Source organism: Triticum urartu, chromosome 2, assembly GCF_003073215.2.
Source record: "Triticum urartu cultivar G1812 chromosome 2, Tu2.1, whole genome shotgun sequence".
Lineage (NCBI taxonomy): Eukaryota > Viridiplantae > Streptophyta > Magnoliopsida > Poales > Poaceae > Triticum > Triticum urartu.
The window spans coordinates 438929330-438953770 of NC_053023.1; the positions used below are offsets into that span (position 1 = coordinate 438929330).

The 24441-nt window shown below is 43.2% G+C and overlaps 1 protein-coding gene across 1 annotated transcript; it reads left to right on the plus strand.

Moving 5' to 3' along the window:
• The first annotated feature begins 7665 nt into the window (after window positions 1-7665).
• Window positions 7666-12590, plus strand: LOC125537735 (TBC domain-containing protein C1952.17c-like). The gene is made up of 9 exons (XM_048701051.1): window positions 7666-8104; window positions 8202-8294; window positions 9162-9266; window positions 10063-10212; window positions 10425-10523; window positions 10617-10745; window positions 11804-11983; window positions 12083-12199; window positions 12281-12590. The coding sequence occupies exons 1-9, from the start codon at window positions 7805-7807 to the stop codon at window positions 12443-12445; spliced, it is 1338 nt and encodes a 445-aa protein (XP_048557008.1). The 5' UTR covers window positions 7666-7804; the 3' UTR covers window positions 12446-12590.
• The last annotated feature ends 11851 nt before the right edge of the window (window positions 12591-24441 follow it).

Genomic DNA, 24441 nt, shown 5'->3' on the forward strand with positions numbered 1-24441 from the left:
GCTAGTGTATGGTTGTATCTGACCATGGTTGGCTAATGGTTTGACCATGGTTGACTTGCATCTAGCCAGCTAGTGTGGATGATATATGAAGGAGCGAACATGTGTTCCGGCCAGAAGCAAGGCGCAGCGCGGAGGGGAGCAGACGCGAACGACATGTGGATGGACACGGCCGACCGAAGCGAGCCCGCGCGCGGCGCGCACGCGGATGGACTGCCGGCGCTGCAACGGTGGTGATGAAGACGCACCGCCCAGCACAGATGCGCCGAGGGCGTGCTGATGTCGAGCCCTCGACCGGCGCCGAAAAGGTGACGACATCACGGTGATGATGAAGATGGCGAGGACGCGCCGCTCCTCACGGCCGCTCCGGGGGCGTGTCGAGGTCGGGCCCCCGAGCGCTACCGGAGAGACAACGACGACGTCGCGGCGGAGAGGACGAAGATGGTCTCGCCCGGACTGCGAAACCAGCAGCAGCGCGGTAGTATAGTACCTCCCCGCGGTGGGCGCCAATTGTCGTGGTATTATCACGGGGGGTGCAAGACGACAGATGCCACAAGGTGGCTTAGTGTGAGGGCAAAACTGCTGCTGATAGGCCCTGGAGCGGGTATGCGAGTAGCACACGGTAATTTACCCAGGTTCGGGACTCTCCGGAGAGATAATACCCCTACTCCTGCATGTCTGAGTATATCCGGTATATTTGGTACAGAGTGCTCCTTGAGCTGTATTGGACTGAGAGTAGTAGCAGAGAGCTAGCTAGCTAGTGTGTATGACGTGAGAGCTTTATGCTCGCGTGAGTGGCCTTGTGGCCGTGAGCATATGTGCACACGTGAATGTGTGGATGGATGGATGGCTAGCTATATATAGTGGGAGCTAGCTTAGGATGTAAGCCATGTAGTCATGGTAGCTAGCTAGCTAGTGGTATGGTGAGGCGTCATGCTTTTCCCCTGGGTCACTTCATAAATAGTGCCAGGGGACAAGTGACACTATACATGATGACATGAGGTGACACATGAATAGTGCTCGGGTACAGCCGTCTCATCGGTGTCTTGTCGGTGTCACGTCGAGCTGCAGTCGGCAGCCGGCTGGTCAGTGCTATCGGCAGCCGGATGGTTGGCGCAGTTGGCAGCCGGCAGCCGGCCGGGCAGAGCAGTCAGACGGGGAGCCGACAGGAGCGGCCGGGCAATCGGACTGAGGGGCTTTTATAGCCCCGTTGTCTTGATTTATTGTCTTGCCATCTTCGGGGTATCCGTGGACAATTACTCCGACAGTAATAAAAAAAGAGAATGTGTTCAGTTGTGGCGAAAGTTAATTCTCTGCTTTCAGAAAATAAGATCCATACACACTTCGCACTCCAGGCTGATCTTTAAAGGATGAGCCCGAGGTTGATTTACCACCAGTAGTTTCCCCGAAATTTGTGACATTGTGTGGTGAGTGGTGACACCATCCGTTTCTTGTAAAGCTCCAAGAAAAGGAGATTGTGGAGAAGAAGAGCCGATTAGGCAGATTCAAGAGCCAAATATGCAGATGAAGAAGGGCACAAAACACGGGTTGAAGAGGTCAGATCTAGCAGTTGGGAGACGCCGAGGTAGGACGGGTGAGGTGCGACAGAGAGAGTGCGTACCATGTGGTGATGCCATCGATGGACTGGGCCATGGCGAATGCGAGAACGTTAGAGCGGTCAGTTACCGAATATGGCCAGGATGCAGGAGGGGCATCGCCACGAGCGGTGGCTGCACGCTCGAGGGGGCGTCTCCCACCGATGTCCGGCTGGTTCAAGAAGCCTCGAGCTCCTGCCTCCTCCTCGAGGCATGTACCAGTAGGTGACAGGTGATCCATTGCTTATAGGGGAATCAACACCATCCGTTACTCGTACATTAATTTGGTGGAGAAGAGAATCGAAAGTAGAAGAAGAAGATATAAACTTGGGAGAGTTAATTAGGAAGATCGATTTGCGTGTAGCACCATAGAGGAAGAGCCGGTTAGCCAAGTCTTCGTACTGGGGTCTATAGCACGCTTCAAAAAAGCTCATGTGAAGGGTCTGGCTGTTTGGCTGCCGGTTGGAAACAGAACCATTGGTAGGGACAAAGCTGCGATTCGTTTTGTTGAACCTATAATGCATGCGTGTGAGTTTAAAAAAAACTACTGATGTGGCTTTAGTGCTGAGGTGGAATAGATGCATGTTAAGGTCACATGGATAGTGATGTGGATAGCTTGCATGTCAAGAGAAATAAGTTAGTGGGGATAAACTATTTAGGTATTATAGATAGGTTAGTCCCAAAAATAATATAAAATAGCATATTAATGCATATAAAATATCCAAAACAGATAATATATTAGGATGGAACAATCAAAAATTATAGATACGTTGGAGACGTATCACTTCCACATGCCCCGTGTGCCATGCGAGCAGGTGTGAGTTGACGGGACGCATGCGAGCAGTCCGCCTAGCAGGCATACAACATAAAAAGAAGTTTCAGGCGGACCTAAGGGCTTCTGATCCTGCTCGGCTTCTATTTACAACAGATTATCATCATGGACCAGTAGAATTTCTAGCCCGGGATCTTGATTTTATGGATCAAACCGATCCATTTGATTGTGACAACCGAAAACTCTAGTTGAGTTAGATGTCATTGTCCTGTTCAATCTGGATTTTGTCTAAACCTGATGAGCAATTAATCCTCGTGCTTTTGTACTGTTTGTAAGCTAGAGTTAGATATTGTTGCCCTTTTCAACTCGGCTTTGACCCATATTTTCTTTCATACTGGGTCAATGGCTTGCCATTTCATTAATTAAGACATAAATATTATAAGCATTCACAACCTAGGGATAGAACATCACTCTCTCGGGATCCTTGAGATCTTTGTTCATTACAGAACCGCAAGTTCTTAGCGCCCACGAGCACTCACAAACTTATTTTCAGCTAGTACACCAAATGGACTGGAATTCTTAATAAGAAAAGTTGCATGGTAGTGACAGAATTGGATTTTTCATTTGGGACCCATGAGAAAAAAGTCTATCCAGTAAACATTGAGAAACCTGGTTTTAAAATTACTGTAAATCCAAAACTCGCCTCAAAATCATGAAACTTGGCATGGTGTTATGACATAGCACCAACATGTTGTGGTAAAAAAATTAGTCCAATTTGGGACAAGTTTTGGTACAAACTTCTTACAAACCGGAGCTTCTCTCAAAAAGGCTCATGATTCTGAGAGGGAACTTGTCACCTATGTGTGCGAAACGACATACATTGTCTCTTCTCGCCTTGATTTATTTTACAGAGGCAACATGCAACTATAGGAGCGTCGTCCTAAAAATATAAAATTATTCGGGGTTCATTTTGCCTTTTTATAAATTATTTGAGTTTTCTAGGCATTTTGGAACATACTTTGGTGTGTGCAAAGGTCATGTGTGTACTAGCCACATATGTAATTGGATGTTCAATCTGTTTACGGAATCAAGTCCTTATAAGTTATAAGTACACTAGCAAGATGTGCGTGCGTTGCACGTAACATCAAGATGCATTTGTATGAGTAGTTTATCTTGTGAGAGAAAAGAATGAACGAGGGAAGACCTTATTTGCAAATGTGGAGAGGGGTGTGGGTATCTTTTTGCAAAATTGCCATAGTTTCCTTCCTATCCATCGGATATAAATTGGATGGCCTATATTGCAGGATGGCAGGCACACCATCATCACCAACTCTGTTTTTATAAGAGTAGAGATATGTTGTTGTTCTGTGTGCAATGACATCGCACACAGACCATACTAGGGAAACCATCGGTGATGATTTCATCAATCGCTGACAATTGTATACCACCAAGCGTTTGCCCACAACACACACGGCTTATTAGCAGCAATCGTCTGCATTATCGGTCTTCGCACACATTTCTGGTTACAGACCTATTTGTCACGTATCACACACATCTTGTTAAGTTGAACCGTTTCTGTTATCTTGGCTCAAAGCAAACAGTTCATCCAAGTAAATTGTATGCTGTATATCGCACACAGCTTGATATGGCTGGCCGTTTCTTTTGTGTTGCCTAATCACAAACGGTTCATCCGAGTGAACTGTATGCCGTATATCGCACACGCCTTTATCTGGCTACCTGTTTCTGTTGTTCTGCCTCATCGCAAATAGTTCATTGAACTCAAGCGTATGCCTAGAATCGCACACGCAACTAAAATCTGAACCGTGTTTGATGTATCCGCCATCGCAAACGTTTTGCACCTTTTTTGACGGGTTTTTTACATCACCATTTGTGATTAATGCATCGCACACAGTTTCATCAAAGGGTCTCTGATCATAGTGTCACGTTAGTAGCATCCTGCAGTAGTGGATGGTGATACAAGTGTAGTATGGATAGTACATATAGGCTTTTGTAATATGAAAATATAAAAACAACAAGGTAGCAAGTGATAAAACAGAGCACAAACGGTATTGCAATGCTTAGAAATAAGGCCTAGGGTTCATACTTTCACTAGTGCATTCTCTCAACAATGCTAACATAGTTGAATTATATAACAATCTCTCAATGTGCGACGAAGAATCACTCCAAAGTTCTTATCTAGCGGAGAACATAAGATGAAATTGTTTGTAGGGTACGAAACCACCTTAAAGATATCTTTTCCAATCGATCTATTGAGCTATTCCTATAAGTGTCACAAACACCCCTAGAGTTCATACTAAAATAACACCATATGACACACATCAACCAACTCTAATGTCACCTAGATACTCCAATGTTACCACAAGTATCCGTGAGTTGAGTATACGATATGCATCAAACAACTTCAGATTCATAATATTCAATCCAACACAAAGAACTTCAAAGAATGCCCCAAGATTTCTATTGGATAAAGTAGGACAAAAAACATGCATCAACCCCTATGCATAGATTACCCCAATGCCATCTCGGGAATTCGCGAGTTGAGTGCCAAAACATACATCAAGTGGATCAATATAATACCCCATTGTCACCGCGGGTATTCATATGCAAGACATACATCAAGTGTTCTCAAATCCAACAAAGTATTCAATCCGATAAAAGTGAAACCTCAAAGGTAAAAACTCAATTTATCACAACAAGACAGAGAGGGAAAATACCGTATGATCCAACTATATTAACAAAGCTCGTAGTACATCAAGATCGTGCAAAATCATGAACACGAGGGAGAGAGAGAGAGATCAAACACATAGCTACTTGTACATACCCCTAGCCTCGAGGGTGAACTACCCCCTCCTCATCATGGTGGCCGTCGCGATGATGAAGTTGGCCTCCGATGATGATTTTCCCCTCCGGCGGGGTGCCGGAACGGGCTCCCGATTGAGTTTTCGTGGATACAGAGGCTTGCGGCGGCGGAACTTCTCGTCTAGGTTAACTTTTGGGGGTTTCTGAATATATAGGATTTTTTGGTGTCAGTCTCACGCTAAGATAGGCTTCAAGGGGCCCACTACCCACCAGGGTGCGCCAGTGGTGGCGCACCCTGGTGCCTAGTGGCCACCTCCTTCACCTCCTGGTCCTCCCACGAAGTTTCTAGTGCCTCTTTTGTTCCCAAAAATCATCAAAAAGTTTCGTTGCATTTGGAGAACTTTGATTTCTGCACAAAAAACAACATCATGGTAGTTCTGCTGAAAACATCATCAATCTGGGTTAGTTCCATTCAAATCATACCAAAACCATATAGAATTTTTGTAAACATGGCATAAATACTTCATAAATTATAGATACGTTGGAGACGTATCAGGGTCGTCCTCGACATCACCGACGTTGTCGTTGTCGTTGCCATTGGTATTGCTGTTGTCGTTGCCGTTACCATTGTCCGGACTGGCATTAGCGTGTTCGCCATACAACACTCGTAGGTCAAAGTCTCTTGCCACTTGCGCAAGGGCACCGTGGCTGGCGGTCGGCTTTCCGCAGACTCGCAGACTTCTTCTTCCGTGTCTTCTGACTCTTCGGTGGCTCCTTTAAGGACGTAAGTGAAATCTTCAACATTGGCGACGAGATTAGTGGTGGGTGGGTCAAAAAATAGACTTCTCCAGTAACTCCTAGATCTGATCTGACATCGAGATTGGTATAACCGATGTCTGTTGTTCTAGGATCTGGCTGGACGTCCAAGAATATTGGCTCTCCCTGGCAGTCCACGGTATAATCCATCTTGGCGAATCTTACGATCTGACCTAGAGTGAAAGCCTCGCCCTGGCCGAGGTTTCCAATCGAGTTGGCGATGAGGGTGATGTCGCCGAAGACGAACATACGACCCGGCGGGAAGATCATGATGGAGCCGGTCTAAGCGTTGATACGAACCGTCATCGAGCCCGACGTTCACTTACCAGGACCTGCATGGGTCGCCACTATTGGATCTTAATCCAACAAATCCCTTGGTAGGGTATCCTAACTACGCGACTTGACACGATGGTAATAAAAGACGAGGTTTATCCAGGTACAGACTCTCCAAAGGAGATAATACCCTGCATCATGCTTGCGTTTGAGTATGTACAAAGTACATGTCAAGTACCAAGGGATTGAATCTAATCTACATCAACCCTGACCCCAGGTTATATACACACCGGGGGTCCTAGGGTTTACACAAGTAGGTCGGTTACATCGGTGGAGGCAGAGACCCCCTCCAACTTTGGTATCGTCGAATTGTACTCCAAGTCTCTCGTATCTCCATTTAATCAACTATAGGCTACCCAAAGGGGCCCATGAAAAAACCAGCCTAGGGGGTCATAGTTAGGCCCACCAGGCCGAGAACCGACAAACAATTTGACTGATAGTGCCTGAAAAAATTAACCGATAAAAGATCATCAATTAGACGAGTATTGACAATGATGTGGAAGGAGCGACGATGTGATGGAGATTATATAAACGAACATCAAGTAAAGGAAGAAGTGAATCAGAATCCTAAGTAACCTGTGATTTTTGGTTGGTTGCACATCGATTTCCATTAAATGGGTTTCAGGCTTGCAGCAAGTGTAACTTGCGTCGTCAATCATCGGCGGGGCGACTCCAATCACAGCCGGCGCTTCACTAGCGTCGCCCGAAGACGCGTCCCTATCCCTCAATTTTGTTGGACTGCAAGTTCAGTTACCATGCGAGCAAGCCTTGACCATATGCTTGGCCTGTCGATGAGGAGCAGGATGAGCATGATGATCACCTCGAGTGTGTCCATCGAGATGCAAAGGGCTGCACCTCATGAGCATGATGATCACTCCTGCTTGGCCTTTTCTTTCAGATGCAAATCGACTGATAAATTCACCGACGCATTACATCATAGTTCAATTGCCCAAAATCACAAGAGACGTCTGAATTTGTTTCTGGAGCAGCAATTAGGTTTCATTCGGCACTTGGTGCTTTAAACGTACAAACCCCACGTGAAGATCTAACAGCCACGAACGCAAAAACCCGACAGATTTAACAGTTTAGAAGAGAGGCAGTTTATTTTTTAAGTCGGCCAAAAGAACTAGCCCTTAGTGTAATGTTTTAATGTCTCTAAATTTTCTCTAGATTTCAGTCAAATATTGTGTAACTTTGTGTGACACTAAAACATTAAAACATCATGTGACTTTTTTTTAGGGAAAAACATCAGGTGACTGAATGTCAGCCAAGCAGCAGCTTTCTTCTCATCTCAAAAGAAAAGGAAAAGGAAAAAGAGGAAAAGAAAGCTGGAGAAGAGAAGAACACCGAGGCACCGACCGGTCCAAGTCCAACCCAGCCGTCCCCTCCGATCCGGGGGACTCCTCCCCATTCCCAACTCCTAAACCCATCGCCGCCACAGGCACCATCTCCCCCGGCCTCAGCAGCCGCCATGGCCGACGGCGCCAACCCAAACCCAACATCCACACCCAGGCAGAAGGCAGTCCCGGACTGGCTCAACAGCCCGATCTGGTCCGCCCCTGCCCCTAGCCCGCGCCACCGCTCCCCCCCCCCCCCCTCCCCTCCCCCCCCTCCCCCTCCCAAGCCGCAGCACGATCCGACCCCGCCGCCCCCTCGTCAACCCGCGCGGCGCGACGGTGCAAGCTCTGACTCCGACTCCGACAGCGGCGGCGGTGACGAGGGCGCGGCCACCTCGTCTCGGACCCACCTCGTCGCCGAGTTCAAAGCGGCGGTGAGTGTTGGCCTCTCGCGGTCGAGTCACGGGACTTCGCTGTTTAGCTTTGGTTTGTAACTTGTTCGTTCGTCTGTTTGTGTTTCGGTGCGTGTAGCTGGAAAGGAAGGTGGTGGATCTGGCGGAGCTGCGGAGGCTCGCGTGCCAGGGCGTGCCTGACGACCCCGCCGTGCGGCCTGTTGTCTGGAAGGTCTGGGAATTCTCCCATTTTCTTCGTATAACTTTTTCACTATGTGTTCGTGCAGTTTGCTTGGGCCTGGCCGAGTGTTTGCTCTCTCACTCACATGCTAGTGATATGACATTGGCAAGAAAGTTCAAGAGTTACATTATTATGCCCTGATGCTTGTTGATGACCTCGTATGATCATTGTTGATTCCATATATGGCATGATGCCCCAATTGAGTCTAGGACGGGGTTGCCATGGTTGGTTCACCTAAATCAGGATAGTATCTTTTGAACGGCATGACACACATTAGATTTATGAAAAAAAATTAGCCTCCATGTGATTGGTCTTCAAACTTATGCATCATTTATAATGAAATACAAACATATATGCTTACTTAACGATGGACTCGCATAGTACATGAAGCGCTCATGGAATTTACTTATATTCCATGAATAAGTCCTTGAACAATTGATTCACTAATAGAATACGATTTTGAAATATTCTAGACTGGGAGTAGTAATATTGTTTCATGAATAGACTTCTCATGCCAAGTTCCCAAGTAGGGGAAAAACAATTCTCAAGCTTGTTGAGATCTCCCCAGAAGCCAAATAAACGAGCCTCGAGTTTTTTCCTTCTGTTTTGCATTTCTTTGCTGTTTTTTATGAATTTATTTCATTGCACATCATAATTTGGAGCCATGCTCTAATTTTATTGTAGAGGTTTGAGAATAGCTACTGTTATAGGTTTAGATTAGAAGAAACTGTTGAACAAACGGCAAGTGTTTGAGGTAAAATGGATATTGTGAATGCATTTTAGTCTGTTGGCGGTGTCGATATTTTTTTTCCTTTTTAATATGTTACAAATTTATTTGACTTTTTTGATAGTTAGCAGCTTCTCTTGGGGTACTTGCCAATGGATCATGCTCTGTGGGCGTACGAACTGGAAAAAAAGCGGTCCCAGTACAGTGCTTTCAAAGACGAGCTTTTGGTTAACCCTGTAAGTTTTTAATGCACATTGCGCTGTAAGTTCTTTACGATCGCAGATGCATGAGTTCTTTAGTTCTTTACCATTGCAGATGCACGGGTTCTTTAGTTGTTCACCACTTACTATGTGTTTAAATAGAAGGAACAATGCTTTCCTTCCCTAGGAGAGCTAGGAGAGCACCGGTGTGTGTTGGTAGCTATATATTGAAAAAATAATCCAAATCAGTTACGGGCATGAAACACACTCCTTAAGGGCCAGTTCTTTTGGGGCTTATGACTTGCTGTGGAAATAAGCGCCCCCCCTACCCAGCTTATTCTAGAAGCCCAACCTAGTCCTTAACATCTTAAGATTTTGTTGGTTTTGGTGCCAGGCTGGTAGACAGTCACCTCATGCTGGCTGCCACAATTTTCCCCTCCTAACTTTGTACTAGAATCAGTCCGAAATAGATGATATTTTTAGCAAGTTTGTTTTGGCTTGCAAATGGCAGACATTTTTATTGTCGAGATGGCATTTCCCTCAAATACCTGAACTATAAATGCTGATTCATGCTGGTGTGAAGAGATGAGTGATCTAAAACGACAGACAAAGTAGACCATATGGAATATTTGACTAGAAAACGTCAATCTTCAGCTAGCACGATCCATAATTAGAAAACCCCACCCCACAACCACACGTGTGCGCACACACCATACATTAAATTAATAATGTGCTTTACTGTGATGTAGATTCTTTAATTTACCTACTTTGTGGTGGTTCCTTTTCCCATTTTTAACCAACCTGCACAACAATATATTTTGGTTCTGGTCAGTCAGAAGTTACCCGAAGAATGGAAATGACTATTTCAAAAAGGAAGGAACATAATTCTGAAGGAACTGGATTTCTCCCAAGGGCGGAAATCGTCCAGGACGAACATCCTCTAAGCCTTGGGAAAACTAGTGTTTGGAACCAACACTTCCAGGTAATGTTTAACTGCACTTAAAATTACTGTACTTCCTGGCTGTTTGCCATACTCTGTACATTGTTTCTATTAATTCATTTTATTTGGTTTTGCAACTTGCAACTGCTTTGCTTGTGAGAGACCTCCCTTTGCATTCTGCTTGTTAGTTAATGTTGTGATAAATATGTTAGTGTCTTAGCTACTAAAATGTAAATGTTATCGAATACTTTCAGGAATCTGAAACTGTAGAGCAGATTGATAGAGATGTTAAGCGTACTCATCCTGAGATGCAGTTTTTCAATGGCGGTTCTTCTGATGCCTTGTCTAATCAGGTAGGCATTTATTGTCTAAACATGATGCCAGTTCTTGCTTGTTTCTGGTACTTCTATTTAGTCTAAATCTAAAATGTGATGTATTTTTTCCAGGAGTCACTGAAGCGAATACTTACCATCTTTGCAAAATTAAACCCGGGTATAAGGTATGTACAAGGAATGAATGAAGTTTTGGCACCTCTCTACTATGTCTTCAAGAATGATCCAGACCAAAGTAATTCTGTAAGTTCTCTTAATGTCCCCATTTGCTTTAAAAAAACTTTTTTTTAGTTTTTGTGGTGATGAAACAAACTGGCCATGCTAAAGATTGTGTGATTTTCCTTATAGCTTCAAAGTATTAATTGTCTTAAATTTTATTTTTCTTAGTATTGATGTAATATGCAACCCGTGATGATGCAACGAGTACTGGAGTTTGAATCTTTGAATCGTATAGTAAATGATGTGATGCATCTGTATATACTCACTTATTTCACAATGTTTGGCACTTTTGGTCATGATATGCTTCCTGCATAGCTGGTATTTTCAACCAAGATATCCTTCCCAAATGTTTGGAGCTTTGCACCTTTGCATTCATCTTTTATCATCTTGCCCATAGTTGATTATGCATTCTCGTTGTTTGTTTTCTTAGACTTTTCTCCCACATCTTTGTTATGAGGGGGATTTAGACCTAACCCTTGCATTTTTTTTGCTAAAACATGCGCTCAAAAGTGCCATGTATTGAAAACAGTGAAAGTACATCTTTATCTTCCAACCAAAATAAGAGCTAAGAAAGAATCATCTCTGATGCAGTTTGGCGGTCGATAATTTCGAATGTGTCAAAATGCATCATTAGATTTTTAGAGTATATAAATCCTACTGCAAGCTTCTAGAGGAGTATCTTGTGGAGTTTACAGATTAGGCTCAACCTAACCCATGAACTTCTGGAATTCTCTCCTTTACAGTCTGGTTAACATGATAAGCTTAGACTCCATGTTTTAGTTAATAAGGATTATTGTAGCAACTAAAATCCGACATAGATATGCCAACTGTTGTTTTGTAGACCCATTGCAAGGAACAAGGTTTTTCTTATGGCCTACATAGTACAACTACGCATTTCCTTCTTTGCGAGGCTATATTTCACAAGGCCACCCCGCTCCTGAATTTTCCAAAGCGAATATCTTATTGATTTATGGCTGCTAATATCAAATAGCTTTAGCCCATGCACCATGCGTAATGCGTCGCATTATGCATCATGGAAGCTTGATGACCATGTACTTTCCATTTTTCTTTTGTATGAACAGGCTTCAGCAGAGTCAGATGCTTTTTTCTGTTTTGTTGAGGTGCTAAGTGGATTTCGAGATAACTTTTGCAAGCAGCTTGACAACAGTGTTGTTGGTATACGCTCCACAATCAGTAAACTATCCCAGCTCCTGAAAAGGCATGATGAAGAGCTCTGGCGGCATTTAGAGGTCGTAACCAAGGTACGGATCTAATGTACTTACTCATTTTTAACTGGTCAGAATTAATATATTGTTACATATACTTTAGCCTCCATTGTGACATTCCTCCATCAATTCCAGGTTAACCCACAGTTCTATGCGTTCAGATGGATCACCCTGCTATTGACACAGGAGTTTAAGTTCCGTGACTGCATCCACCTGTGGGATGCGTTATTAGGTGATCCAGAGGGGCCCCAGGTTAGAGAGCTGCCATTTATATTTTCGTCCCGTGTGATGCATTTCCGAGGCAATAGATTAACTCATCTTGTTTTGTTGCAGGCCACCTTGTTAAGGATCTGCTGTGCAATGCTAATTCTTGTTCGAAGACGGCTCTTGGCTGGCGACTTCACTGCAAACCTCAAGCTTCTCCAGAATTACCCACCCACAAACATTGACCACTTGTTGCATATTGCTAATAAATTGCGTGGGCTAGTTCCCTGCTGAATGATTTGTTCTTTTTTTTTCCAATGTTGTTTTTATGGTAGTCCGCTGTCCAGAGATGATGCATTAAATCTGTAAATGAATATCCATACGCACTTTTTGACCCATTGTTTATCGTGTAATGTATGCCTGTTAAAGCTTGCTGTTCTTTTAGTAGTCATATTGTTAGTTATAAGAACTATGAAAAGTTCTTTTGGTGCCAAAACTGTGGCATTTGAAGAACTCCAAAGATCACATAGGTCCATATTATGTGGGCTGTCAAAATTTGCTGATAATTTTTGGAAATTTTGCCAGCCATGCATTTTTATCTTGACAAATAATTGCTATTTTGAGTTGTCATTGTTTTTGTATAAATTGCAAGTGGGCCTCTTTTATTGCAGAGATCATTCTAAAACTGTAACACCTTCTGAAAATAAAGGACGCTAGCAGTAGGATTGCCAAACATATATGGTGGACTAAGGGATTTTCTAACAAACGAAAAGGACCCCTTGGAAACAGTTTATTTTTTGCGGGAATTTTTTTTATCTATTCATCTTCAAAGAAATAATAATATCACATCTATATCCGTAGACCACCTAGCGGCGACTAGAAGCACTGAAGCGAGCCGAATGTGCGTAGCCGTCATCGTCCCTCCCGTAGGACTAGCATACTAGAACAGCAACCGCCGCTGATGAAGAATAAGAAGGATCCAACTTGAAAACACACAAACGTAGATGAACTATGGCCAGATTCGAGCAAATCCATCAAAGACAAATTCGCTGGAGGGGCTAGGCGGGAAGAACCTTATTTCATCTTTAGGAAGCCGCCGCCGTCTTGTCTTCCTAAACAGGACACAAACCTAACAAAACTCAAAGAAACATCTGAAAACGGAGCCCTTCCATCGACAAAGGCTGAGATCCATCGCGCCCCCATGGCCCTAAGGCCACCGGAGACAAGGGGACCGGCGGCGGCGGCGGGAGGCAGAGGAGCCTTTTCTTTTTGGAGAAAGATAATATTATTGATGGATTTGGAAACAGTATTTGCTTAATTGAAATCCAAAACAAGCATAGCAGTGTCTCGTTTCATTTGCTCAATGTAAGTAAAAAGGCAACTTGGCAAATTTTCTCAAAAAGTATAGCGTAGCTGAGATGCCAAATATCGACATCATTCGTTTCAAAAAGGAAAAAATATCGACTTCATTCCCTGAAAAACTGCATACAGAGTGTTCACTCTGTAGTCTTTGTTTTTCTCCCCACAAGTCTAAGTCTTGCACACACCACAGAAATTCGAAATATGGAATTGTAGACGAATCTTTACATCTTTCCTTGCATAATACTCCCTCCGTCTTAAAATTCTTGTCTTATGTTTATTTAAATATGAATGTACCAAGTCACATTTTAGTATTAGATACATCCATATCTAGATTGAAAGCACAAGTGCTCCCTAGGTGGTTTTGATAATTGATGACAATATATCTCTTGTTGGACTAACACTTCTATCTAACATGTTTCAGATAAGTTCAACAATGGAGTGGCATGGACTAAAGGTTGTGGGAACTCCTTCAAGATGCTAAGGACAAGGGATTGGCTAAAGCTTCAAGCTCAAGACTCTTCACTTTTATATTTTAGTAATCCAAGATCACATTGAGTCCATAGGAAAAGCCAATACTATTAAGGAGGGATGAGGTGTTGCTTAATGAGCCTCTTGCTTCATGTGCTTAATGATATGCTCCAAAATCCTCAACCACTTTCCCATATCCACATGACCTAAACCCTAAGCCAAACTCGGTCCTACCGATTCTTCCTATCCGGCGCCACCGAGTTTCACTTGTCATTAGCCACTACCAAACCCTAGCAATTCGGTTCTACCGATAAGGATCTCGGTCTCACTGAGATGGGATTGCAAACTCTCTGTTACCTATTGCAATATTCTTGGTCCCACCGAGATATGCAATCGGTCCCACCGAGATTGCAATGTAAACTCAGTGTTTCCCCTTTGTAACTTTTCGGTCTCACCGGTCTCACCGAAAGAGCAAATCGGTCCCACCGAGTTTACCTGACCAACTCTCTGGTTAGCCAATTACCAAACTCGGTCTCACCGAGTTTGTGTAATCGGTCTCACCGAGATTACGTTATGCCCAAACCCTAACCGAATCGGTCCTACCGAGTTGCATGTCAGTCCCACCGAAATTCCTAACGGTCACTAGGTTTACTATTTCGGTCCGACCGAGTTTTATGATTCGGTCCCACCGAGATTGGAAAACTGTGTAACGGTTGGATTTTGTGTGGAGGCTATATATACCCCTCCACCTCTTTCCCATTCCAAGAGAGAGCCAACAGAACACACACATCATTCAAACTCATTTGTTCTGAGAGAGAACCACCTACTCATGTGTTGAGATCAAGACATTCCATTCCTACCATATGAATCTTGATCTCTAGCCTTCCCAAGTTGCTTTCCACTCAAATCTTCTTTCCACCAAATCCAAATCCTATGAGAGAGAGTTGAGTGTTGGGGAGACTATCATTTGAAGCACAAGAGTAAGGAGTTCATTACCTACACACCATTTGTTACTTCTTGGAGAGTGGTGTCTCCTAGATTGGCTAGGTGTCACTTGGGAGCCTCCGAAAAAATTGTGGAGTGAACCAAGGAGTTTGTAAGGGCAAGGAGATCGCCTACTTCGTGAAGATCTACCGCTAGTGAGGCAAGTCCTTCGTGGGCGATGGCCATGGTGGGATAGACAAGGTTGCTTCTTCGTGGACCCTTTGTGGGTGGTTGCTTCTTCGTGGACCCTTCGTGGGTGGAGCCCGTGTGGACTCGCGCAACCGTTGCCCTTGGGTGGAGCCCTGTGTGGACTCGCGCAACCGTTACCCTTCGTGGGTTGAAGTCTCCATCAACGTGGATGTAGGATAGCACCACCTATCCGAACCACGGGAAAAACATCCGTGTCTCCAATTGCGTTTGAATTCTCCAAACCCTTCCCTTTACATTCTTGCAAGTTGCATGCTTTACATTCCGCTGCTCATATACTCTTTGCACTTGCTTGCTTGATATGTATTGTGTGTGCTGAAATTGTGCCTAAACTTCACTTAACCAAAAAGGCTTAAAAACTTGCAACTTTAGCACGAAGTGTCTAATCACCCCCCCTAGACACATCTACTTCTAGATCCTACAAGTGGTATCAGAGCTTTGGTCTCCATTGCCTTGGTTTAATCACCATTGGAGGAAGATGGATGTGTCTACTCTAGGGAGTCTTAGACATAGAGTGCCTATTCTTGATGGAAAATATTTTCATGAGTGGAAAAATGAGATGCTTGTAATCTTCAATCAATATCATTTGAACAAGTATATTGCTAGCCCTTGTGCACCCCATATTGATCTCTTGCATCCTACCCTAGATGAAGATATTGACATGATTCGCAATCTTAGAACTATTGAGCTCATTATTAGAGGATTGCCCAAAGATTTGATTGCTAGTTTGCCTACTCAAAATTGCGCCTATACTATATGGAAATTTATTGAGGAACGGTTTCCCAATCACTGCTTGAAAACTTTGAATGAAATTCTCCATAAATCTATTGCCTTGAGTAAGATGAACTCTAGTGATCCTAGTTTTGGTAAATGTCTTCATGAACTTGCAAATCTTAAGCATGCTAAAGGAGATGTTGGAATCATTAATGATATCATACTCAAAGCTATAAGAATTCATAAAAGTAATCACTTTGATCATTTATCTAATGAATTACCCTCTCTAGGAAATGATGAGTCACAAGATCATGATGAACATGAATATTATGATGATGATGACAGTGACTCCGATCTTGATGATGCAATGAGACATTTTGGTCTTATGGCAAATCTTCGGGGATATGAATCAGGAGGAAAGGAATGGGTTCTTGATAGTGGATGCACTGATCACATGACCGGAGATGAAGAGATGTTCCGTGAGCTTGCTGAAAACAACGGCCCTCGAAAATATGTCACCTTTGGTGATAATTCAAAGGGTAAAGTGGTTGGCCTTGGTAAGGTGGCCATCTCACATGATAGTTCCATTCAAAATGTCATACTCGTTGGATCTCTTGGTTACAACTTACTTTCAGTATCTAGACTTGCTGATTTTGATTTGAATGTCCTATTTACTGAGGTAGATTGCCAAGTATTTCGTCGAGACAATCATAAAATGGTCTTTACGGGTATGCGTAGAGGTGATCTTTACATCGTCGATTTCTCTAAAAAGGCACAACCTAAAACTTGCTTTGTTGCTAAATCCTCAAAAGGTTGGTTGTGGCATAGACGACTAGGTCATGTTGGCATGAGAAACCTTGACAAGCTTATTAAAGGAAATCATATCATTGGTATTAACGATGTCATATTTGATAAGGATAGACTTTGCAGTGCTTGTCAAGCAGGTAAACAGGTTGGAGGAAGACATCTTGTGAAGAACATTATGACCACAAGGAGGCCACTCGAGCTGCTTCACATGGACCTTTTTGGTCCCAATGCCTACAAGAGTCTCGGTGGAAATTCCTTTGGTCTAGTTATAGTTGATGATTTTTCAAGATTTACGTGGGTGTTTTTCCTCAATGACAAATCGCAGGTCCAGAAGATCTTCAGAAACTTCGCTAGGAAAGCTCAAAATCAGTTTGATGTGAAGATCAAGAAGGTTCGGAGTGACAACGGAACGGAGTTCAAGAACGCAAATGTGGACACCTTTCTTGACGAAGAAGGGATTTCACACGAGTTCTCGGCTACATACACACCTCAACAAAATGGAGTTGTTGAGAGGAAGAACCGGACGTTCATCGAAATGGCAAGAACAATGCTTGATGAGTACAAGACGCCAAAGCACTTTTGGGCAGAAGCGGTTGAGACAGCTTGTCACGCTACAAATCGCTTATATCTTCACAAGCTACTCGGCAAGACGGCATACGAGCTCCTCACCGGTAACAAGCCTCAAGTTGGATACTTTCGAGTATTCGGCTCAAAGTGCTACATTCTTGATAAGCATCGTCGTTCAAAGTTTGCTCCTAAATCTCATGAAGGTTTTTTACTTGGTTATGGCTCAAACTCTCACACTTACCGTGTCTACAACAATTTCACCCGAAAGGTTGAAGAGACGGTAGATGTGAAGTTTGATGAATCTAATGGCTCGCAAGTAGAGCAATTGCCAATTGATGTAGGAGACAAAGACCCTTCAGAAGCAATTCAAGATTTGTCCATTGGCAAAATTCGTCCAACGGAGGTGAAGGAGAGTACTTCATCCGTCCAAGTGGAAGCTTCTACTTCACAACAAGGTGAACCAAGAATCGACACGGAAGCATCCACAAGTGGGACACACCAAGATGAAGAAAACGAGGAAGTACGTCAAGATGAACATCAACAACCTCCTTCTCCACCACGACAAGAGAACGACGACGTCAACAATGAAGAAGGCCAAGAAGAAGAACAAGATGAAGAAGATGCTCAACAAAGACCCAAGCAAAAGCTCTCACGAGTTCGAGCAAGAATTGCCAAAGATCATCCCGTCGAGCAAATCCTCAATGATATACAAACCGGGAGAATCACTCGCTCAAAAACTCGTTTAGCTAACTTTTGTGAAAACTATTCATTCATCTCTAGCATTGAACCAATGAAGGTTGAAGAAGCATTGGAAGATCCGGATTGGATAAACGCTATGCATGAAGAGCTACATAACTTTGAGAGAAACCAAGTTTGGACATTAGTTGAGAAGCCCGACAACAACCACAACATCATTGGTACCAAATGGGTGTTTCGCAACAAGCAAGATGAAGATGGACAAGTGGTCCGCAACAAAGCACGTCTCGTCGCCCAAGGATACACACAAGTCGAAGGTATGGACTATGGTGAGACATATGCTCCCGTTGCTAGACTTGAGTCCATTCGCATCTTACTTGCATATGCTAATCACCATAATATCACCTTGTATCAAATGGAAATTAAAAGTGCTTTTCTAAATGGAGAAATAGAGGAGGAAGTTTATGTCAAACAACCTCCCGGCTTTGTCAATCCTAAGAAACCTAATCATGTTTACAAACTTCACAAAGCTCTTTATGGTCTTAAACAAGCTCCTAGAGCATGGTATAAATGCTTGACCAAGTTCCTTACTACAAGTGGTTTTGAAATTGGTAAAATTGATTCTACTCTTTTTACTAAAAGGGTTAATGGAGAACTATTTGTATGCCAAATTTATGTTGATGATATCATATTTGGTTCAACTAACCCTCTCTTTAGTGAAAATTTTGGAAAGCTAATGTCAGAGAAGTTTGAGATGTCTATGATGAGTGAACTCAAATTCTTTCTCGGGTTGCAAATCAAGCAAACTAAGGAAGGTACATTTGTCTCTCAAACAAAGTACACCAAGGACTTATTCAAGAAGTTCAATATGCAAGAATGCAAAGGTATGTCTACACCCATGCCTACTAGTGGACATAATGATTTGACCAAAGATGGTGAACCCGTTGATCAAAAGGTTTACCGCTCTATGATTGGTTCATTGTTATACCTATGTGCTTCACGTCCCGATATTATGCTAAGTGTGTGCATGTGTGCTCGATATCAAGCTGCTCCTAAAGATTGTCATCTTAAGGCTGTGAAAAGGATAGTGAGATATTTAATCCATACACCAAATTTTGGCATTTGGTATCCTAAGAGGTCTTCTTTTGATCTTGTTGGCTATTCCGACTCAGATTATGCCGGAGACAAGGTTGATAGAAAGTCCACTTCGGGTACTTGTCAATTTCTTGGTAGATCTCTTGTGTCTTGGTCTTCCAAGAAACAAAACTCGGTATCCTTATCCACCGCCGAAGCGGAATACATTGCCGCTGGTTCATGTTGTGCTCAATTACTTTGGATGACCCAAACTCTTAAAGATTATGGGATTTATGTGAGACATGTTCCACTTCTTTGTGACAATGAAAGTGCTATCAAAATTGGTCATAATCCTGTACAACATTCTCGAACTAAGCATATTGAAGTTCGTCATCATTTCATTCGAGATCACGTTGCTAAGGGTGACATCAATCTTAAGCATGTTCGCACCGATAAGCAATTAGCGGATATATTCACTAAACCGCTTGATGAGAGAGTGTTTTTCAGGTTGAGAGGAGAATTGAACATCATTGATGCCTCGAACTTGGAGTAGAGACTCCATTGGACACATGCAAGACATGAGCTTATGACTAATCCATGATGTATCTCTTATGATGACTATCTTATGTCTTGGATATATTTGCACCTTGCATGTTGTCTAACCCATGTAGGTGCTTGGTTGAATCTAACTCCATGAGATTGCGACTCACTCATATCTTGAGCAATCTCTACATCACCAAGACTCTACACAATAGTGGTTGAAGACAAGGAAGCTCAAAACCATTCAAACATATCCTTTGACAAATTCTATGTTAAGCTTCATGATTGTCATTTTTGGATACACAAGTGCTCTTCCTTGCAAGAACTAACCCATGTAGGTAGATGAACTCAAACTCCAAGTGGTGCTCCCAACTCTTGATGAACTACATCAACCTTGAGCATCCACACAAGTTCAACTACATGAGCAAGAACCACACCACCACCCAAGGTATGTCATTCCATCTTAGAGAAGCTTTACTCCAAGACATGAGTCAAAGCAACTCAACAAGATGTGAACACATCAAGATGCTTAAACGAAAAATGGTAACCCCATTTTGAGCTTAAACAATGAGTATGACCTATAATCAAGTGTCCTCACTTGACTCCTAAGTCAATATACTCTAACATAGGTGACTATGTCACCGCTCAATTCTAGATGAAGTTCTCTTGTGTTCTTTTCTGAGTTATTGCATTTGTCCCTTGCATATTTGTTTCCTTCTCTCTCAAACAAAAAAAACTTCATCTAGAAACTTCCACCTTTTCTTGTTTGTTTTGTTCTGCATATTTCTGCATCAAATTCCTTGCAAATCCATCAGCTAATTCATTGCAAATATTTGTGAGATCTTACTTGTCTAGTGAGCTGAGGTGACAAGTGTTTTTCTCTGTGTAAACTCGGTCCCACCGACTTGCAAATTTCGGTCCAACCGAATCTTTTCGGTACCACCGAAATGTGCCACTCGGTGCCACCGACTTTGCAATCAGAAAAACAGTTTGCCACTTGTTCTACATTTCTTATGATCCAGCTCCACTCAATGAATCTTGTCCTCCACAAGCATCACAATTTTATCCTCTGCTTTGTGCTGAATCTCAAGGACCAAACCCACTCGACGGGTTCCAGGAAAGACCTTCTTGGGAATTGATGTCAAAGGGGGAGAGAGAGATCACATCAAAGCTTGTAGGAAAGATAGATCACACCAAGAGAGAAAAAGTATTAAGGGGGAGAGAAAGTCTCAAGGATCCCAGATGTTATTAAGGGGGAGAGAAAGTCTCAAGGATCCCAGATGTTGTTAAGGGGGAGAGAGAAATTTCCAGGGAGAGAAAAATACTCAAGGATCCCAGATGCTTGATGTTCAAGAGGAGAGATGCCACATGTCTTTTTGGGGGAAAGACATGTTCATACGAACTCATTTGAATTAAGTTCTATTCAGCTCTGATTTTCTGTTTCCTATCTTCTCCCAATATCTCATGTAAGATTCAGGGGGAGCAAGACACTGAAGGGAAAAGAAATCAACCAAATTCATTGCATATCTTTATTTTTGGGGACATGTTGAATCCAATGATATCATTCTCTACATGTCATCCCAGTCTTGGCATTCTTGTGGTTTCTTTGTTTGCTCTGGCTAGTGGACGTACCTGTGTTATCTAACCTTGTTTGCAGGTTCATTCCATCCTAAGCCAACTCGAGACCATAAGGTAAGTATATGCATCAAAATCATGAGTATGAGGAGTTCTTGCTTATGTACATACTGTTTGCAAGAAGGACTCATGAGCATGAAGGTATTTTCCTTAATAATCTTTTGCTCTGATGCATATGGCCAAGATACATGTAACACATTGCCTACTCTGTCATGATTATGCTCTCACATGCCTCTATATTTCATATTTACATGAGTGCATACATGTAGGGGGAGCCTATGCTTGCTACATGTTCTTCCAAAGCTTTACTTGCTGTTCTTTATATCTTTTATCTAAAGCTTTGATGTATGTTGCCATCAATTACCAAAAAGGGGGAGATTGAAAGCACAAGTGCTCCCTAGGTGGTTTTGATAATTGATGACAACATATCTCTTGTTGGACTAACACTTCTATCTAGTATGTTTCAGATAAGTTCAACAATGGAGTGGCATGGACTAAAGGTTGTGGGAACTCCTTCAAGATGCTAAGGACAAGGGATTGGCTAAAGCTTCAAGCTCAAGACTCTTCACTTTTATATTTTAGTGATCCAAGATCACATTGAGTCCATAGGAAAAGCCAATACTATTAAGGAGGGATGAGGTGTTGCTTAATGAGCCTCTTGCTTCATGTGCTTAATGATATGCTCCAAAATCCTCAACCACTTTCCCATATCCACATGACCTAAACCCTAAGCCAAACTCGGTCCTACCGATTCTTCCTATCCGGCGCCACCGAGTTTCACTTGTCATTAGCCACTACCAAACCCTAGCAATTCGGTTCTACCGATAAGGATCTCGGTCTCACCGAGATGGGATTGCAAACTCTCTGTTACCTATTGCAATATTCTTGGTCCCACCGAGATATGCAATCGGTCCCACCAAGATTGCAATGTAAACTCAGTGTTTCCCCTTTGTAACTTTTCGGTCTCACCGGTCTCACCGAAAGAGCAAATCGGTCCCACCGAGTTTACCTGACCAACTCTCTGGTTAGCCAATTACCAAACTCGGTCTCACCGAGTTTGTGTAATCGGTCTCACCGAGATTACGTTATGCCCAAACCCGGTCCTACCGAGTTGCATGTCAGTCCCACCGAAATTCCTAACGGTCACTAGGTTTACTATTTCGGTCCGACCGAGTTTTATGATTCGGTCCCACCGAGATTGGAAAACTGTGTAACGGTTGGATTTTGTGTGGAGGCTATATATACCCCTCCACCTCTTTCTCATTCCAAGAGAGAGCCAACAGAACACACACATCATTCAAACTCATTTGTTCTGAGAGAGAACCACCTACTCATGTGTTGAGATCAAGACATTCCATTCCTACCATATGAATCTTGATCTCTAGCCTTCCCAAGTTGCTTTCCACTCAAATCTTCTTTCCACCAAATCCAAATCCTATGAGAGAGAGTTGAGTGTTGGGGAGACTATCATTTGAAGCACAAGAGTAAGGAGTTCATTACCTACACACCATTTGTTACTTCTTGGAGAGTGGTGTCTCCTAGATTGGCTAGGTGTCACTTGGGAGCCTCCGAAAAAATTGTGGAGTGAACCAAGGAGTTTGTAAGGGCAAGGAGATCGCCTACTTCGTGAAGATCTACCGCTAGTGAGGCAAGTCCTTCGTGGGCGATGGCCATGGTGGGATAGACAAGGTTGCTTCTTCGTGGACCCTTTGTGGGTGGTTGCTTCTTCGTGGACCCTTCGTGGGTGGAGCCCTCCGTGGACTCGCGCAACCGTTGCCCTTGGGTGGAGCCCTGTGTGGACTCGCGCAACCGTTACCCTTCGTGGGTTGAAGTCTCCATCAACGTGGATGTAGGATAGCACCACCTATCCGAACCACGGGAAAAACATCCGTGTCTCCAATTGCGTTTGATCTTTTCAAACCCTTCCCTTTACATTCTTGCAAGTTGCATGCTTTACATTCCGCTGCTCATATACTCTTTGCATGCTTGCTTGATATGTATTATGTGTATTGAATTTGTGCCTAAACTCCACTTAAACCGAAAAAGCTTAAAAATTGCAACTTTAGCACTATGTGTCTAATCACCCCCCTCTAGACACATCTACTTCTAGATCCTACATAGATAAATTTAAAACAAGAATTTTGGGACGGAGGAAGTATTGTTTCGGCAGTAGTAACTTTTACTTGCAGCAGGATGTGCACTAAAAGAATACGTGCAAGTTAAGAGCAACTCTAGCAGAGCCGTCATATTCATAATCTATCAAAAATAATAAAGGTAAACACAAAGTCGTCATATCTCAGCTTCCAATCTTTTTCCCTTATTTCGTCCTTCAACGTCACACTTGTAGGGGCAACATTTCATTCAAAGCAACCATGTACATATTCTTAAAAAAATGCAGAAACAAATGAAGCATCATGCACACATTCAACCTACATGTACAAATGACATGTCGCCGGCTCGCATGCGTGTACGTCCACTCCTCTTGTGTATTGGTCGCCGTCCTAAAATGCACGAGCTCTGCTCGCGTTATCTCCGAAAATGATCTTGATTTTGCAGCCATGGTATTTGGATCAAACATCATCGACCAGTTCTCCTCAACCACCTTCTCTTGCATCAACTGATTATCCTTAAGTTGAAGCATACACACCTCAATCTCTTCCTTGTGCTTTTTTTACTTTCGTGCCTAACCTTCCACCTCGCCTTCTTCTCTTCTAACCTCCTCACCTCCATCTCCAACTTTTCTTGTTTCCTCTCACCCTGTCAATTCATTCCTTGACTTGATCCACTCATTGATCTTGACTTCCATAGCCTCCACCTCTCTTGTCTCTTGATGTCACGCCCCCGATTCAATCGTACACTAATTCATACACGCAAACGTGTACGATCAAGATCAGGGACTCACGGGAAGATATCACAACACAACTCTACAAATAAAATGAAGTCATACAAGCATCATATTACAAGCCAGGGGCCTCGAGGGCTCGAATACAAGAGCTCGATCATAGACGAGTCAGCGGAAGCAACAATATCTGAGTACAGACATAAGTTAAACAAGGTTGCCTTAAGAAGGCTAGCACAAACTGGGGATACGATCGAAAGAGGCGCAGGCCTCCTGCCTGGGATCCTCCTAACTACTCCTGGTCGTCGTCAGCGGGCATCACGTAGTAGTAGGCACCTCCGGTGTAGGAGTCGTCGTCGACGGTGGCGTCTGGCTCCTGGGCTCCAACATCTGGTTG